The 18,670-nt window shown below is 39.0% G+C and overlaps 3 protein-coding genes across 3 annotated transcripts; 1 reads left to right on the top strand and 2 right to left on the bottom strand.

Moving 5' to 3' along the window:
• The first annotated feature begins 451 nt into the window (after positions 1 to 451).
• LOC122653755 (piriformospora indica-insensitive protein 2) lies at positions 452 to 1,965 on the top strand. The gene has a single exon (XM_043847690.1). It carries the CDS (start codon positions 471 to 473, stop codon positions 1,842 to 1,844), a length of 1,374 nt encoding a protein of 457 aa, XP_043703625.1. The 5' UTR covers positions 452 to 470; the 3' UTR covers positions 1,845 to 1,965.
• Positions 1,966 to 2,195: 230 nt separating this feature from the next.
• LOC122655414 (CRIB domain-containing protein RIC7-like) lies at positions 2,196 to 3,997 on the bottom strand. The gene is made up of 4 exons (XM_043849609.1): positions 3,928 to 3,997; positions 3,276 to 3,382; positions 2,928 to 3,021; positions 2,196 to 2,632 (listed from the first exon to the last, which is right to left on the bottom strand). The coding sequence occupies exons 1-4, from the start codon at positions 3,995 to 3,997 to the stop codon at positions 2,196 to 2,198; spliced, it is 708 nt and encodes a 235-aa protein (XP_043705544.1).
• Positions 3,998 to 6,341: 2,344 nt separating this feature from the next.
• Positions 6,342 to 15,327, bottom strand: LOC122653488 (glycolipid transfer protein 1-like). The gene is made up of 7 exons (XM_043847337.1): positions 15,242 to 15,327; positions 14,199 to 14,329; positions 11,623 to 11,678; positions 8,347 to 8,477; positions 8,011 to 8,146; positions 7,290 to 7,421; positions 6,342 to 6,496 (listed from the first exon to the last, which is right to left on the bottom strand). The coding sequence occupies exons 2-7, from the start codon at positions 14,314 to 14,316 to the stop codon at positions 6,461 to 6,463; spliced, it is 609 nt and encodes a 202-aa protein (XP_043703272.1). The 5' UTR covers positions 14,317 to 14,329; positions 15,242 to 15,327; the 3' UTR covers positions 6,342 to 6,460.
• Positions 15,328 to 18,670: the final 3,343 nt, after the last annotated feature.

Raw genomic sequence — 18,670 nt, 5'->3', positions numbered from 1 at the left:
GCTCTCTTTTGCTTTGTAGGGGTAAATCCGTAAATCTATTCCCTTAGCCATTATTAGATTATTAATCAATGATTTCTCCTCTCCCACCCAAAATCAATGATGGAATATGGAAAATTGACCCAATAATGTAGGTACCTTCTCTGGTTTCAGCTTTTAGAATCACCACTCTTCACTATCTTAAATGACAAAACTACCCCTACCCTATACCGACCTTTTCATCTAAACGTACGGCCATTTTAGTCATTCTTCACCCTACCATCTCAAAGAGAAGAAACTTTCAAAAAAGAAGATCAACCATCAGGGTTATGGGTGACCACGTGATGGAATGGACACGTGTCGTGATCTCGCTATCACATAACTTTCTCTATCTAGAGTCTTGAGTTTCAAGCTTAAAAGCACCAACTCCGAACTCCGACCCACGTTGTTTCTTCTTCTCCTTTTCTTTTCGTCTTTCACTCTCAGTTGCAGTAATGGCTTCTTCACACTGTTCTATAGCCCGTCTCTGCCTTCTTCTTGTCTTTTGTTTCATCTCTGCACACTCTACCTCTTCCACTTCTCACTACTACGACGAGCAGGAATCGGTATATCAAGTATTGGAAGCGATCAACTCGGACATCGATTGGCGATCTCTCTTCCCTGATGATTTCTGTGTCTCAGCTCCTCATGGAATCGTCTGTGAGTATTTCTCCGACGAGAACGATACCGTTACGCCTCACATCACAGAACTCAACTTCGGTTCCGTTTCAGATTACTCTCCAAACCCACCTTGCAGTTTTAATTCTACGCTTTCCCCTTTACTTTCTTCCTTCACTTACCTCCGCAAGCTCTTCTTCTACCAATGTTTCACAGAAACCATGGTTTCTTTCCCCTGGTTCCTCTCAACCTTGGGTTCTACGTTAGAAGAACTCGTGTTCATCGATAACCCATCTCTGGTTGGGACTCTGAGTGGGAATCTCGGCAACTTAACTCGTCTCAGGAGGTTCATTCTCAGCGGGACAAGCGTTTCTGGAGCAATCCCAGATGAGATTGGTGGTTTGCTCGAGCTCCAGCAAGTTACAATCAGCAGAAATTGCTTCCATGGAATAGTTCCCCAGAGCTTAGGGAACTTGAAGAAACTGAAAGTGCTTGACCTCAGTTACAATGGGTTAGAAGGGAATCTCCCAGAATCAATCGGGAAGATGACAGAGCTGGTGAAGCTTGATTTGGGTTCGAATCATTTTGATGGGGGAATCCCAGAAAGCCTAGTGGGTTTGCAGGAACTTGAGTTCTTGGACTTGAGCTACAACCGTTTTGGTAACTTTGGAATTCCTCTGTTTTTAGCAGAGATGCCAAGCCTGAGAGAAGTGTACTTGAGTGGGAACCCACTAGGAGGCCAGATACCTGAAATTTGGGAGAAGCTTGGGGGTATTTTGGGGTTAGGGTTATCAGGGTTGGGTCTGGTTGGTAAAATTCCTGCTTCCATGGGAGTTTTTCTGAGAAACGTTTGTTTCCTGGTTCTTGATCAGAACAAGCTTGAAGGAACAGTGCCGGACGAGTTTGGGCTTCTGGAGTCTGTTCATGAGATGAACTTGGAAAACAACAAATTGAGTGGAAAGCTTCCATTCTCTGCTAATTTTTCAGCTAGAATCAGAGGAAAGTTAAAGTTAGCTGGAAATCCTAATCTCTGTATCGATGGAGACCTTAGTTCAGCTCAAGATAAAAGCAGTTTGGGGTACTTGAAATCCTGCAACAAACCCAATAAACCAGATGCTGTCCTGTTCTCATTCTCTGAGAGTTCTTCACCAGTAAACTCTTCTCTGCTTCTTATAATCTTCTTAGGGTTGTTTCTAACTTTTTGTTTATAGATTAGAAGTTTAGCTCAGAAAGAGATAAAGAGGAAGATATACTGAAATTTATACTTTACACCCTTTCCATTTTTGTGGCTTGGTTTTTTGCAGTGACAGATGTTTATAGTTTGATGTGTTTAGTTTATGGCTTTGAACACTTTTAAGCTCTTGTCTCATTCAATTTCTTTTGCTTGATTAAACCCCAAATGAGTCTGAAAATTGGAACCATCAAGTCTGCAGGTCTTGGTGTTGCATAATTGCATAGTAATGTAGTTTACAGACGGCTTGAATCCATGATAGGGATTCATAAAAAATTACAGTAAAATTTTTTTCTGCTTTACAAATAAAATCATGGAAACCAATAATTTCTCAAGAAATTCCTTGATTCCCTTTGTCACCTTCCTGAATTCCCATGGATTTTAATGGTGAAGTTGGACAAATTCCATTGGTCAAATCACATACAGTACCAGACCCAGGATCAGAGAAGGGAGAAGTATAAGTTGTGTTAGAAGATTGAGGTTTGGATCTAGAAGGTCTAGTTGATCCACCATTTGATATTCCCTTGGTTTTCTTACGACGGGATTTTTTAGGGTCAGTTGTCTGGTCTTGCAAGGATGAATCCATACTGAGACCTATGTTCTGAGATCGCCTCGATGATGATCGGGATGAACTCTCTTTGACATCGCCGGTGACGGTGGTGAGGGATTGGTGACGCCTTGTTTGCTTCGATTGGTCTTTGTTTGGAGAGTCCAATAATGAGGGGATATCTGTTGATCCATCAATTCCAGCACCAGTCCCATGTAAATCTACAAACAAGCTCCATAGATGTTAGATCTCTGTTTTACTAAAACATCTGTTTAACAGAAACCCCAGATTTGGGTTTTTTTTATTATTAGAAACCCTAGACAATGGAATTGGAGTTTTCTGATTTGAATTGGTCAAATCCCTAGACAATGGAATTGGGAGAAAGTAGGAGGCAAAGATTTTCACAGATTTAGGAGTTTTTTAATATTAAAAAATCTTATAGATCTATAATTACAAGAGGTGACAAAAAATGAAGATCTAACATTCATGGCAAGCAGAAGAACTAAGGCAACGAACCTTTGGAAGAAGCGTCTTTGCAGTTGCTTTCATTAGTATCTCCATTGATACTTAATGGCGCCGATGAAAAAGGTTCTTGCCTAAACTCATCCATCTGCACAATTACAAAGATTCTAAGAAATCATACCAAACGCAACTTTAATTTCATAAAGTACGCCATACAATTTCAATTACTTTCAAAGTATGTAATTCATTCTCTTCAATCACAATTTAGAGTTGAGATCTTTAAGGAGGGATGTGGATGCCCAAGACCCAAAAACAGACTATGTTTGGTATGATTTTTTGAAATGCATTCCAAGGATGATTGGTTGAATCAAATACGAAATTATTATAATACAATTGGCTTACCCAAGTTGGTGAATGTACCACGGATGGACCTTCCCATCCAATGTGAGCAACATGCTTTACATCTGTGGGATATCCAATCTGCATTTCCTGCTCTTTACCATTATTATCTGCAATCAATTTATTCATACATTTTAATCAAATAAGATCAATTTAATTATTAATCATCTACATTTCATCATTTTTCACACTCAATAAGCAATCAACTTGAGATAATTTTTAAAAAAAATACCAAATATTTGTGAAATATATCTTAGGCCTTTTAGAATGCCCTTCATCTTCGTCGTCATTTCGATCGGCTGAAAATGTTCTTTCTGTTTTTTTGGACGGAGACTAAGCTTTTTAGCGGGTTTTGATTGTTCCGAAGTCGATTCTGTACTCAGAAATCCAAAGCAAAGAAACCAAGAAAGAAAGAACAGTGAGAAGGGGATTATTAATTAAGATAACAAACTTCTCATCCATTTAAATTTTCCCAATTTGCTAATCAATGAATAAACACTGATGATTTTAGAACTAATTGGAGAGGAAAACAGATGGTATATTATGAACAAAATCAGCTATAGCTAAAACTCATATAGGTAATACAAATTAAGCCTAATTATCTAGTAAACTATCATAATTATAATTTTAATTATCAATCTATAAATAATCATACCTTGAGAAGTCACGGTGTTAGATTCGCCGTATTCTCTGATCGGCTCCGCATTATTTGATTCAGCAAACATAGTGTCATCTCTATGAATTATTTTCTCAAAGAAGGGGGGAGATGACAAAACAGAAGAGCAGGGAGAATTCACTAATAAGGAGAAGTGCCTAAGCACTTGAAAACTCCAAAAAAAAAAAAAGATAATTATATAATTAATTCAATGAAGAAGATGATGAAGGGGAAAGAGGAAAGATTAAGACCCCAAAACCAGTTTAAAGCGAATTTGGCACGCGTTGTTTGTTGACGTTGTTCACTAATCAAAGCCAGTACCTGGCCTAATTTGGCTGTTGGGATATCTAAATTGGTGGACAAAACAAAGGAAATGAATGGGCTATTCTTGGGGTGGGCTTCCAACGGGTGTTCGTGCAAAGCGCGGGAAGGATTAAAAAAAAAAAACAAACGGTTAGGAAATTCAAAGGTAGAGATGTCAGTTGACTAAAGACAGAAAATATATATTTAGGGAACAACTGGGGGTGTAAGCTTGGCCTTGTCAACTTGGGCTGGATTTTTCAATCCTGAGAGCAGATTAGGGTTTAAATTTTTAGGCCCTGGGTCAGGGTCGGGCTGGGCCAGGCTTCAAGTCTCGGGCTAAGCCTAGCCTGGCCATGTGTTAGATTATGTTTTACAAATTATCTATTGAACTAAAATATTTACAATTTTAAGATTGGACTAAGTTTTTTAACCCAAAGAAAAGTCTAATAGTTAATTGAGTATGAAACAAACCAATATCCAATCACATGAAGCAGAGAAGTCAACCAGACCTTAGCAAAAATTAAGGTTGATCAGGGCCAACCCGACCCAGCCTGGCCCGATCAGGGTCAATTAGGGTCGGGCTGGGCTGGGCTGAGCCCTGTAGGGTTGGGCCCGGGCAGAGAAATCTCAGCCCGACCTAAGGATGGGTTGGGCTTGGGTTGAGCCAAGAGGATTGAGGGTTGGGCTAGGGTTTTAAAAAACCCGGTCCAACCCATCCCTGTTTCACCCCTAGAAAGAACAATGCCCGGTTGCATGGCCCCTATACCAACACAGGCCAATGAGGGGACATGCACGTGCATGGGCATCAATTGGGGGGGGGGGGGGTTCATTTTGTAGGGGTGGCCTGGGTGGTCATTTCAAGGGGGCTCTATTTGTGCAGAGTTCTTCTTCCCATATAACATAAGGGAAATGTTCTCTATGGGGATGGGGGGAACATGCCACACCCAAACATAGTGGGGGAGGGAGAGAGGAATGATCACCCCGTCCCCTATGAAAGGTGGAAATCCCACCCCTCGAGATACCAATGCACACTCTCATCGGCTGCCGTGCATGCATGGCCCTTGCGCTTCCCACAATGAACGCTCCCCCCACCCCTTTTTTTTTTGGTTTGAAGGAATAAGAAAATGTTTCACCATCTTATGCGGAACCCCACTCAGCCTTACAGGTAGAAGTCAAATTGTCCTTTGCTTGGTTGGCTGCACTTGTGGCCTTTCAGTAAAGAATGAGGACAAAAGGTCAAGGCATATATGTTAGAAGAGTCAAATAGAATGAAAGCAACATTACCTCATTTTTGGGGGAAACTGATTAACACCCCTTTATTACTAGTTTCAGGCTAGTACGGTATGTCTTTGAAGAGAATTTTTATCATGTCCGGTTTCTTGTCTGGTACAGTTGTCCAGTTCCTCTCATAGGGAGACAAAAATGACGACTTAACCTCACTCGGACAGTATTCAGACAAAGGGTTAGGTCGTTATTTCCGACCCCCTATGAGAGGAATTGGACAACTGTACTGGACAGGGAACCTTTGAAGATCTTATGATCCTTTTTCATCCTATGCAACTTTTTTTGAAAGAAAAAAGGTGTTCAATTGTGGGGCAAACAAAGTTTATCAAATAATTTGGATTCAATTTTTTTTTGTATTTTAATCCACTACTTAATGAACTTCCATTTTATTTCCTTTTAAAAATGATTGCCTTTATTATTCATCCATAAGGGGCAAGCCATACAAATGTCTCTCAATGCCAATCAACGAAAAAGAACGTCCCAATGCACAAGGCTCCCGCTATTATAGGGTTCAAAAGGGACAAATGTATGCAGCCATAACCCCTGTTCCGGGGAGAGAGTTTTTCAATGTTTTGAACCCGCAACTTAATGGTTGCAATAACACAACTTAACCGTTGCGCCAATCATCAGAGAAATAATTTTAAATAAAATTTATTTTCCCCCACTCCCTCTCCAAAATTTAACGGGCGTCAAGAAGTAGCAGGAAGGAAGAAAGAGCATATGAAGGCGGCTACAGTAAAATGAGATTGAAAAAATGAACTCAAAAGTAGATTCTATAATAATTGAAGAAAATACTATTATAGCTAAACAGGGGCAAAGAGGCACTGTGGTGGAAATACTTGTTACGGTCTTAAGGTTACAAGTGTGATCTCAAGATTGCAGGAAATACAAATTATGGAAAAAAGGCAAATGCTAGATCCAGTTATCAGAGGACTTCTCTTGGTATTTAGGAAGCTTTCAGGTCGTCCATACCAACACTATCCTGCAGCCAAACAAAAGGATTAAGAAAATGAATAAATCATATTGGGAAATTCAAATTGTTAACAACTAATTGGAATTTTAGTAAATATTTTCCTTCACAGATGTTCATTCCGACTCAATAATAACTATTGCAACTGCTTCACTTATTTTCAGACTCTGTGTTTTCCCTTTCAATCCAGCAAATTAAGCTATTCTGACTCACTTTCCCTCATCCATATCCCACTAAATCCCGTCTTTGTTGGCATACCTTCTCCTCGGATGCTTTATCCCTCTGGCTTTGAAAAACATGATCGACATAGCTGACCCCATTTAGCTGCAATAAAGCTTAGTGCAAATTTGTTTAACGCTGGGGGAGGGGGGTTGATCTGTGCTTTTTGTGGTTTGTGTGGTAAAGATTCCAAATTGCCTCATCCAGTTGGATCCACCTTTTGTTCTTTGGGAAGCTGAGCCTTATGGAATTTTAGAAGATGAAGCCGAGAAACTTACCCATTAGTTCAGTTGAGTTTAGTTGATTTGTATTTATCTATGTCTGGCTACTATAATATCAATATAGGTTTTGAAAAATAGTGTTAAATTGAGAAAATTCAGATCTGGAAAAGTAATAATTTCCCTCCAATTCTCTTCTCCATATCAAATTTACGTCTCCTATCTTTTGACAGATTCAATTCAAGGGGAAATATTAGACAAAACAAGTGCAGTCTTCGATTTAAGGAGCACACTGTAATATGCAGGATTCAACCAATAGATTAATTTCTGGAGAAATTAGAGAAAGTCCATAAAATTGAATATCTTACCAAGAACTTGTGATTCTCCTCAAGAAGTGGAGCGAAAGTTGAACAGAATTTCTCAATGTCAGCATTGAGATCACCTCCACCCCCAATCACATCCATGAACTTCTTTCTATCTGGAGCCAGTTTCATGGCAACCTGCGATTCAATAACCAAAAGCTGAAACAGAGTAACATAATACCAGTATCGCCATTTTTATTAGAAATTCATGAGAAGTGAATCTAGAGAGTAATTATACCAAGGTATGGATAAACAACATTCAGACAATTGCTCCTTCTCTTGAGTCCTATTTGTTGGAATAAAATTTAAAAAAAAAGAGAGATAAAAAGGAAATATTACACAAGCAGAAGGTTGTATTTTGGGTTCTAGGATTTCCCAACTCTAGCCTAGACCGCAGGCTGAAAAGCCAGCACAAGCCCGATATTTTTGGGCAGGCTTGGCCTTTTTTGGAACAAGCTTGAACCCTTAATGCCACTGTAGTAGAGAAAACAAAGAAGGCAGAAAGGGCTTCAAGAAAAGCCTTCTTGTAGATGATGGCGGATTTACAGTGACCAATATGCAGGCCATAGTACTTATCACACAAAACAGTTTTAGAGCCAAGAAGAAAAGGTCAGCATGTTATTGAAGGCTCTAGAGATCTCACTTTCTAAAGCAGGAAAATGGTATAAGTATGTTCTGTATCTTTAATAGATAACAGGGAATTTAGTTTCATAAAGTTGAGAGGTACCGTGAAACTTGAACTGGCAAGCCAACCATGCCATTTCTTCAGGGTTTTGTTGTAAGAATCAGTGCAAGCTTGAGACATGGCCCAATCTGGATGCTCCAATAAGTTGCGGAACAGTTCAACCAAGAAATCCATTGCCCTGAATAAGTCATCAACCAAAAGCATTAATTTATACATACAATGGCTGTCACCATTTTCACGTAGAAATAAAGCCTACACGCACACACACAAGTGCGTACCTGTGCAAATGCATAGGTAATACATAGTGGATGCATAAAAAGATAGATATTTGAGACAGACAAGCCCATGCGGTGTTAACAGATAATGAATGCTCCATACCTTGTCAACCATAGAAGACCATTGGTACAGCTGGATGAACCTTTTGCTGTTTTAGCTTGTATCTCAGCCCGTACCATACTGTATAAGTGATTGAATTCCGTAGGATTGGATAAGTATTTAGCCTCCAACCTCTGGAAGACAAATAAACAGGGAACATTCTTTTGAAGTAACTGTAAAAATTTATATAATCAAGGATGTTAGAATAGTTCGATAATGAAACAAAAAAGCTCCCAACCAACATTTTAAGGATCATCTGACCCGGATTGGAACCAGGTAAGGCCAATCCAACTCTCGGATTGGTTGATTCACCGAAAGGATCTGATCCATCCTGAATCGGATTAGGATTAGTCAGGACCACTCTTATCCAAAGCCACATATTTCATCCATTGATCCTCACTCCAATCACAAAAACAGATACAAAGAAGCTGGTCACATGAAGTGTTTTCTAATTAAGGAAATGAAAATCTGCAGAACATTCAAAAAATTCAAGTTTAGAAAGAGGGGGGGGGGGGGAGAAGAAGGTCATTCCGAATCCAACTTGGTAATTAAAGCCCAAGAAACAAGTTGGTTACACATGTCCTGAGCAAAAGATTAAGTTATTTAAAGGTAGCAGACCAGAAATGTGGTACGTAACCTGTTAGGCGCCTGAAGAGTGAGACATTTATTTTGTCAGACCAGACTAGAGACTGGCCAACATGGGGAAAACAACAGTAGATTCATCCTAACTGTAAAAAAGCTGGTTTTAAAGCCTACAAGTTTAGCCTCTAAAAGTCAAAGAATGAGAGAAAAAATAAGAAAATCACTTCTGCTTCTTCCTCCCCCTTCCTCAAAATCACCACTCCACAAAGGTACAGATGTCATAATTTATTCATAACAAATTAGTTCTTCCCGTTTCATCCTTTTTTTTTTTTTTGGGAGACCAGTACATAAAAAAATGGTTAGGTTACCCAACCAAGCAGCGATATTTCAGAACATCCCCATGGACTCATCCATACAAGCTGTCATAGGAAAAACTAAATACTACCTAAGCTTTGGCAGCATTAGGATAAGGGGCAGAACCAAACAGGTACATGCTTTATTACGATTGCAGTGGCAACTACTCACCCCATGTCTGGCACAACTTCATAATTATACTGATTTAAATGTTGTCCCAACTTCTTCATCATTATCATCATCACATATTTATCACAACTGTTTAGAACAAGGTGGATGGTCCACTGGAAAAAACCAACCATACAAGGCACAACTTCAGACCCTCGAAAAGAGAAAATTCTCGTTCCAGACCCCTGTTCTCCCCCTCCCCCCCAAAGGCTGTACATGCATGCACACATGTGAAAACTGAAAGCTCCGATCCTACCATGAGCTTGCCTTAATACTTGCAAAAGAAGAGAAGCCTTACAGTTGCAAAAGCTAACATGATGAGGTTTTTACCAGTAATGCTACATGGAATCCTTTCTTTGGTTGTGGGAACACTAATTTCCAGTAACAATGGTAAGGATGCCCACCCTGGGGGGGAGGTTCCAGTCATGCAACAACAACAACAATAACATAGCCTTATCCCAACTAAATGGGGTCGGACATATGGATCCTTGCTCTTCAATCAACTATTTTCGAAGTCATACATGAAATGAGGCCTAAGCTAAGCATGTCTTTCTCACCACTTTTCCTATGGTTAATTTAGGCCTGCCCCTAACACTTTTAGTTCCCTCAATCTGATTCTCCTGACTTGCTAGGTTGTGCCTCTTCCCTTTTATCTCTCATTTTCATTTTTCTTTTATTTCCCATCCTTTTTTTTTTTTTTTTCCTCATTTCACATTCCTCTTTTCCCTTCTCTTCATTCTCCTTTGTTTGTTTAGACCGCAATTTTACCTACTTTGTTTTGTTTGGATCCATGTAGCCAACCCCATTAAGTTGGGATAAGGATGAGTTTGTTGTTGTTTAATTTGAATCAAATCACTCCTCTGTAATGGGGTATCCCAGGGCCTCCGTTGGATATGACCATGCCACCTCAAACGACTCTCTAAGCTTATCATGAAACGGAGCTACTCCCAACCTAGTTCTAATATGGCCATTCCTTACTTTATCCTTCCTAGTTTTCCCAAACATCCATCTCAACATCCTTGTCTCTGCTACACATAGTTTATTTATATGACACTTCTTTACTGCCCACCATTCCGCACCATACATCATACCAGGTCGAATTTCCATCCTATAAATTTTTCCTTCAAGATTTAAAAGAACACATTGATCACACAACACTCCGGACGCAACTCTCCACTTCATCCACCCTATTTTAATCCTTTGGGCAACATCATCTTCTATGTCACCTTCTTTATTTACGAGTGAGCCTAGATATCTAAAATAATCACTTTGTGGAATCTCCCTCTCATCAATATTCACCATCTCATTATCCGTCCTAGAGTGGCTAAAGGTTACACACCATATATACCATCTTAGTTCTACTTATCTTCAGACCTTTTGATTCCAAGGTTGATCTCCATAGTTCTAACTCGGCGTTAATCTCTGCTTTTGTCTCATCCACCAAAACTATATCATCCGTAAAAAGCATACACCAAGGAACCTCCTCTTTTATGTCTCTGGTTAAGTCATCAATGATAAGCACAAACAAATAAGGGCTTAAGGCTGGTCCTTGATATAACTCAATTGTATTGGGAATTCGTTGCCTTGACCCCCCCCCCCCCACTGTATAGTCTTGACGCTAGTCACCACACCATCATATATATCTTTAATTATGTTCACATATTTACATGACACTTTTCTTCTCTAGTATATTCCAGATTAACTCTCTAGAGACTCTATCGTAGGATTTTTCTAGGTCAATAAAGACCATATGGAGATCCCTCTCGCCCTGACATTCGAGGTACTCGAGGCTGGACATCAAATAGAGGATGCAATTTATGCCGATCAAATACCCAGGGTTGGGAAATCAATACCTAGAACTAATGGAACACAAAAGGCGTTCCCAACCAGAAGTTTAGAGGTGAATGCAGTAGCCTATCAACTGTCGGCTCCCCCATCGTCATCAGCACCGTTCACACTTGATGTGGCCGCCTCAAGTCAAAGAAGGTAGTTTACGGACTCAAGTAAATTATAAGTATTTGTTATTTACATCAGGTAACAACTGCATCAATATCCAAGTACAAGCTTAAACACCATATTGAAATAGCAATTGAAGTAAACCACCAGCAAATGATGGATACTGAAACATATAAAAAAGAACACCACTCAAGAAAATGAATGAGAACAGTTTCATACCGAAATATTACCACCAATATCAGATTTTACGAGCAGCATAGCGGCTCCAAATTTCTCTGGCATTGTAAATAATTAATCAGTCTTCAGTTTACAAATCATTATTCAACAAGAACTTAGTTATATCCTCCATAATATGCCATTGTAATTCCACACAATTAAACTGACATTCTACAATGAAATTGTGGAACTCCTCCCTCCCCACCCCCCCAAAAAAAATAATAAAATAAAATAACATTTAAAACAAAGTATATCTCTACAATATTCAAGAATGTAAAGGTTCCTTCAACACTTTTTTGATCTGCAATTTAAATATTTAATAGAGAAGAAATTTGTACCTTAGCAATAGAGAAATGACACTGTTTTCACAGCAGCATTTCAAAAGTGGTTTGCAATTTATTGATAGATTTTATTTATTTATTAAGTGCACATATCATTATACCAGAGCATTTAAATCTGGAGCAGCAAGAATGGTTAGACTCATCAACTCAAGGCAACAATGTCTGCATAAAACCAATAAAAACTAGATGATCTGCCAATGGGAATACAAGTGGCAATGTATCATGTATGGGGTGGGGGGTGGGGGATTTTTTGGGTTGGGACCTATTTGGTGTGTTATTCTATTTCAAACCATAAGGTCTATAGTTAGTATTTGCGGGTTTAAAATACCTTTTGATTTATTCATTATAGGAAATTATTTCAAAGATTACTTTACTTTAGGTAGCAGTCTAAGGGTATTTTAATGATAGGTTCTATCGGAACTGGATTATCATATTTGGTCAAATACCTAGCGACAAACTCCTATGTTCCACAGTTTTGGCGGCATCACTTGTAGAACTCTTGTAATTAAGGGTAGTTTTGGGTCTTGGTTGTGATTTCCAGCAGGGGATATTATTGTAATAGGATTTAGGCATTTGCACAACAACAACGACAACTTACCCTTATCCCAACTCAATGGAGTCGGCTACATGGATCCTTGCCCTCCAATCAGCTCTATTAGGGTCACTTTAGGTCTGCCTCTGGCTCTTTTAGATCCTTCAATCTGAATCAAATCACTCCTCTGTATTGGAGCATCCAAAGGCCTCCGTTGAACATGCTCATGCCACCTCAAATAACTTTCTCCTAGCATATCATGTATTGGAGCTACTCCCAAATCAGTTGTAATATGATAATTCCTTACTTTATCCTTCCTAGTTTTGCCAGTCATCCATCTCAACATCCTCATCTCTTCTACATTGAGTTTATCTATATGATCTTAATTGCCTAACATTCCGCAACATACATCATAACCGGTCATATGATTCCATATAGAGGGTTGTAAGAAACTTCTAGTTTTTCGTCTATTTCTTCTCTAGTGCTTTTGTTTCATGTCTAGAAACATACCTGATACACAAGATCTGACAAAAATTGGGAAAGAAATAAAAGAAGATGGACTTCCTCGTCGTGTACTATAGAGCAGATCTAGTAAGCCATTACTTTTGAGATAAAAAATAGACTTCTCCCCATTCGTTTTGCAAGCCTAGATAATTTAAAAAATAGGCATCTGGCCACATGTTGGGACCTTCCTCTCTTTCCCCCCCTCCCCCGGCTTCTTGATGTATAATCCTTTTCATTGTTGTTTCCTCCTTGATTTTGATGTATCATCCTTTGGTATATTGTCTTTCCCCCTAAATTTTGATGTACTATCCTTTTGCTAGTTGCTTTGGTCTTTTGTTTGCATTCCCCCCACCCCCCTTAGGCTTGCTTTTTTGGCTTTGGTGTTTTATCCTGCTCTTATTTCTTAATTTATCTTTCGTTCACCCAAAAAAAAAAAGCCACCAGAAAGGAAGGAGGGGGGGGGGGGGGGGGAGGTCTGTACATGACCGGCTCAAAAAACTCAAAATTGTAGAAGTAAAAAAGAAAATCAAAGGCTTTCCAACTTTTGATTCATCAAAAGAGTGCACAATCTAACCCCACCAATCATTATACAGCCTCCAAACCCTGACCAATTGAATCTTGAATGAAGAATCAAACTGTCACCACTAAAACAACCATATCAATCTGGATGCACCATCAAGATTGACAGAGAGTTCAATTTACTCCTAACCAGTCACTGGGAAACCCCTAAGAAACCCTTCACTTCAAATTTCATTAGATCTGAACCCTCTTTCTTCAATTTATCTGTTTTCATCCATACTTCAAACTCCATTATTTCTCCATATAAAAGTTCCATTTCCATCTAATATATATTTTTTAACATGGCATACTGCTTTTCTATATCTGTTTCTTCACTTAATATTTAACTGTGGTATCGGAACATACGTTTACAATCTAGTAAAATATTAACCAAATGATAGAAAACAATATTCCTGTATTAAGAATTATGAAATGACACTCAAAATAGATTTGAATTGCAATTTAAGTTTTAAATATTCTACGCCAAGCATGAGAAAATAATATGTAGCCTAATATAAAAGTCCACTAGCCTTAAAATAAGATACATTTTCCTCAAGTTATTACCATCAGAAATTTAAGGTTACCTAAAAAGCACAGTGAAGTAACAAACAATCAAGTCTCAACTGACAATCAGAAGATTGTACCTATTACTGGCAATATGAACTTGCACACATCCAAGAAAGGCTTGGTCAGCAGTTCCCCGTCTTCAGACTTCACATGTTTCATTCCTTCCAAAGAGGGGGTGAACACAGTCCCCTCCATTCTTAAAATTTCTGCACTTAATGGAAAACAGCAAATTAAATTTAATATTCCATAAAAAGATTCTGTTCCCACAAAACATTGAGCAAATACAAAGGAAACAAATACTTGGGTACATGGTTCTTTTTTCTTTCCCTTTTCTTTTAATGATTTTGGTAAGGAAGCAGGTGAGTAGTTAGGGGGTTAGACAGAAAGAAGTTGAAGATGGACTTCGAGCCCACACCGCGGTATGAATAGGAACCGAACTCATGAACTTCCTAGGCAAGCATGTTCAGTGAATGAACTGTGAGGAAAACGATAGCTACGAACAACAGCATGAACTTCCTAGACAAGCATGTTCAGTGAATGAATTGTGAGGAAAAAGATAGCTATGAACAACAGAATCACTTTCCTTTATTAGCTTACAATTGAACAATCAAATCAACAAAGGGTCTAAAATAGAAATGATAGGTTAAAAAATGCTGGACAATGCGTCGTGAAAAGAAGCCATGAGAGGTAAGAAAATCCAAACATGATGAACAGATAGTTATTCGAAAAGCTTAACAAAGGCATGCATGCAGAAAACTCACATTCCACCAGAGGTGCGATTGAGGGGTTGAGGAAGTATAGCTATTATAAGCCATGGGATCTAGATCTTATGAGCCATCAAAGCTTAACTCCAATAAAAAAACAACTGAAAACACATCAAATTCGATCAGATCTAACACATACGGGGTGCCGAAAGCCATAAGATCAGAATTTTGAAGCCAAACAACTTCTATTAATCTCAATCCCAGAAATGCAAAAAAAAAAAAAAAAAAAAAAAAAAAAAAAATTCTAATTGAGATATATAAGGAGATTATAACGTCATCTCAAAAATGCCAAAAGCCAGACCTCAAATTAAAGAGAAAAAAAAAACCAAAACCTCAAGATTCAGTAAGTGAACTTCTTAACAGTCGAAAGAAATTGATACTTCGTTCTCAAAAGACTTAGTTCGTCGAATAGATTAAACGAGCGACCAAGCCCTCCCCTCCGCTCAGGAAGAGGATGAAAATCAAATACTGCTCAGTATGAAAAACCAATTATGAAAAGAAAAGGGCTCTTTTGAACTCTTTATTCTCGATCAATAAAGAGAAGCGGTAGTGAATTAATTGAAATTGAAAAGAACCTTGAGCAGAAATGATGCCTGAAGATGAGAATTCGATTCAAATTGCGAACCCAGTTGTATTACTTTAATGGTGGCAGAAAAAGAGTCCGGGAGAAAGCTCTTTCCAGATTCTTCGAATAAGTTTAGTAGTAATCAACAAGCAGAGCTTACGAGCGACCAGTCTTGTGTCGTTCGCTCAAATTCTTTCAATGATTCTATTTCTATCTAGGCGAGCGAGAACTCTCTGTTTATAAAACCTGTTAAGTGTTAACGTCTCGATAGACGCGTCAAGGAAACATATTACGTTATACTGTATGTATCATCACCTTTCACCTATTTGGTCGCATGCTCTCTACACCAGCGTCTGGGCAAATGGGGGAGCATGCCTGGGTATCCACCTGAGGGCAGGAGTGTCATTTCACTACACATTGTGAGAGGGCATAGAAGACCCACCAATCAGGGACCACCCGGTCGAGCATTATAGCATGCCCATGTGCCCAGACACAGGAGCAAGCAAAATGATCGACGCACCCCTAGTGATTTCCATCTTTCCAAGGGGGTGTGCTAATCATTTTGCACACCCTATGATTGGGCGTAGGAGTACGCTACAGTATGCGACCGGGTGGCGTTCTTTTTCCCATTAATTATAGTTTTGCTAAGGACACCCTATAATCATTCCTTGCATTAGTAAGTTTGAAACCGGATCGAACCGAACTAAAGAAGAAACTGTTCGATTTTGATTTCTAAAAGAGGATTCTTTTTTGGTTCCGTATAATTCGGTTTAGTTTCAAGGTTGAAACCGTTCGATTGGAATCTACCTGAATTCCTTATTTGTACATATATGCTAATGATGTAATGATGTATATATGTGGACATTACATTAATGTGAAAGCCAATTACCATTCCCTTTAAGTGTGGTTGTGAATATGAAAGATTGGTGTGACTGATCATGATATCAATCACTTATAAAAGTTGAAAGACATCATCGTAGTCATTGCTTTTATATTTCTTATTAATGATAATGTGGTATAAAGAAACTAAAAAGAGCGAATTGGAGAGTCTAGAGTGTCAAGTTTGGAAATGTCTTGTAAATTGGATTAAAACCGAAAAAGAAATTAGATTAAGACCAATTAAATTTTTTTTTTTTGGGGGTAAGAAAGACCAATTAAGAAACCATATTACAGATCGAATAAAAATCGAAATCGAAACGAACCGAGTTAGTTTGGTTTTGATTTTAAAATGTCTTCTTCGTTTTCAGGCGATTTTGGTTTTATCATTCTTATCTTACACCGAACCGAAATCAAATCAAACAACCAAAACTGAACCAATTGACACCTTACATTTTAAGAGTCCATTCACACATCTAGATGTATCCACCCTGGGGTTTTTGCTCCTTGTAATTCGTATCACAACCTTTGTATTCTGATTCTTGATGGTTTCCTACAAAACCATTATTCACATTTGCCAATAATAATTGAGCATTAGACACCGAAAAAGAAGCCCACCAAACAAGGCCAATCTTCAATGGATTAAAATCCTCTGTAGTGCGGGCATTTGGCAGTATGCTGCAGTGCGGCTTTGAGAACTTGACACATAGAAGAAACTTCATCTAATGGTGCGAGCTCGATGCAAGGCAGTTTAATTTTTTTCCTCTTTTCTTTCTTCTCGAGCTCGGCACCATTGGATATCACATCTTCCCTGTGTCGAGCTCTTAGGCCCACACTGCAGTGCACTGCAGATGATTTTTTTTTTTTTTTGTTCCATTTTTGATAACCTTTAGAACATTACATAAAATTACGATTTCTATTCTGAAACAACATAAAATTTCGAGTCACCCAAACAAAATAGAATGTCATGGTAAATATTGAATAAAAGAAGGATTTATCAAATTTATGTATGAAAGGAACTTGAATAAAATAGATAAGAGTAATTTATACATACCACCCCTGAGGTTTGACGAAAGGATATTTTTACCCCCCAGTTTTGGAAAATTCTGCGTATCCCCCCTGAGGTTTACAAATGTTAAGAAATACACCCATTCCGTCAGTTTATGACTAACAACGTTAAAAATATGGGGTGAAATGACAAAATTACCCCTGCAAAAAAAAAAAAACTTGCAACTACTCATTTTCCCCCAAAAAAAACCTGCAACTCACATATTTCGATCCTCAAGCAAACCTACCCTGAACCAACCAAATTAGATGATAGCTGTAATAGATTAGTTGAATCAACTGATACACTATCAACCTCTTCTTTTTTTGGTTTTAATTTGTTCTTCTTTTCTGGGTTTTTGTTTGATTTTCCCCAAATCATTTAGGGTTTGAAAAAAGAAGACCAGTTGTTGGTATGAGAGGTGGGGCTTGAAGCATGTTTAGTTTGGGGCTTATAGATTTCTATCGGTTCCATGTCGGTCGCGCCTCGGGATTACTGGTGGCAATGTCTCACCAGCTAGATTTGGATTCCGGCAAACTCCGGCTCTGGATCTGAAACTCGAAGGAGGAGACTCTGTTGCTGTTCTTCCAACCTTGTTGATTGAAACCGGCGAGTGGGAAGGCTTCATGATGACTATAGGGGATTCTTCAACGTAAAATCTCGACGATTGACGAAATTCCGGTTCCCGATCTGTTCCATCGGTCTTTTAGAGTGCATAAACCCTTTGAGTTGCAGAGCTTCGAGGATCTGCTTTAATGTTTCCAGCCCTTTGACCACTAACGCAAGCAGTCCTGATGTGTCAAGGCCATGGTGGTTCACCCCGTAGCTATATGAACGTCCATCGCCGTGTGCTCGCCGGTCGGAGCCGTTTGCGGAGAAGCTCGGGCAGGATGGGGACGTCTCTCATTCAGTGGAGATCTGAGATTGCGACATTCATAGCCGATTCAAATGTTATGGCTGAAATCTCAGATTTTCAGATTAGCTTTTATAAAAAGAAAAAGAAATAGGGTTTCAATCGTGTTTGCTACAACCGGTGGAGATGGGAAGAAGAATGGAAAGAAATGGTGTGGAACGGTTTAGGCTATTGGCAAATCGAAGATGGTGTTAGGTTTTGGGGACTTCGGTCATGAGAAAAGAAAGGGTGGAGAAGAAGAAGGAAGAGGAAGACGGTGCCCTCTCTGGTTCTTCCCCTGGTTCAGGGACTGCCACCGTTGTGTTTCACGACAGGGAGCTCTTCCCCAATATGAGTTGCAGGTATCCTTTCTCTCCTCCATTTGAAGCTCGTGGTGTTCCCTAATC

Source organism: Telopea speciosissima, chromosome 3 (assembly GCF_018873765.1).
Source record: "Telopea speciosissima isolate NSW1024214 ecotype Mountain lineage chromosome 3, Tspe_v1, whole genome shotgun sequence".
In the NCBI taxonomy this organism is placed as follows: Eukaryota; Viridiplantae; Streptophyta; class Magnoliopsida; order Proteales; family Proteaceae; genus Telopea; species Telopea speciosissima.
This window is presented reverse-complemented; position numbering and strand designations above follow the sequence as displayed.

Coding starts and splice junctions, on each gene's coding strand:
- LOC122655414 (XM_043849609.1), bottom strand. CDS start 3,997: ATGTTTGCTGAATCAAATAATGCGGAGCCGATCAGAGAATACGGCGAA. Junction 3,383..3,927: donor TAACACCGTGACTTCTCAAG/GTATGATTATTT, acceptor AATTGATTGCAG/ATAATAATGGTAAAGAGCAG. Junction 3,022..3,275: donor TGGTACATTCACCAACTTGG/GTAAGCCAATTG, acceptor GTAATTGTGCAG/ATGGATGAGTTTAGGCAAGA.
- LOC122653488 (XM_043847337.1), bottom strand. CDS start 14,316: ATGGAGGGGACTGTGTTCACCCCCTCTTTGGAAGGAATGAAACATGTG. Junction 8,147..8,346: donor GGTCTTCTATGGTTGACAAG/GTATGGAGCATT, acceptor TGACTTATTCAG/GGCAATGGATTTCTTGGTTG. Junction 7,422..8,010: donor TTGCCAGTTCAAGTTTCACG/GTACCTCTCAAC, acceptor ATTGAATCGCAG/GTTGCCATGAAACTGGCTCC.
- LOC122653755 (XM_043847690.1), top strand. CDS start 471: ATGGCTTCTTCACACTGTTCTATAGCCCGTCTCTGCCTTCTTCTTGTC.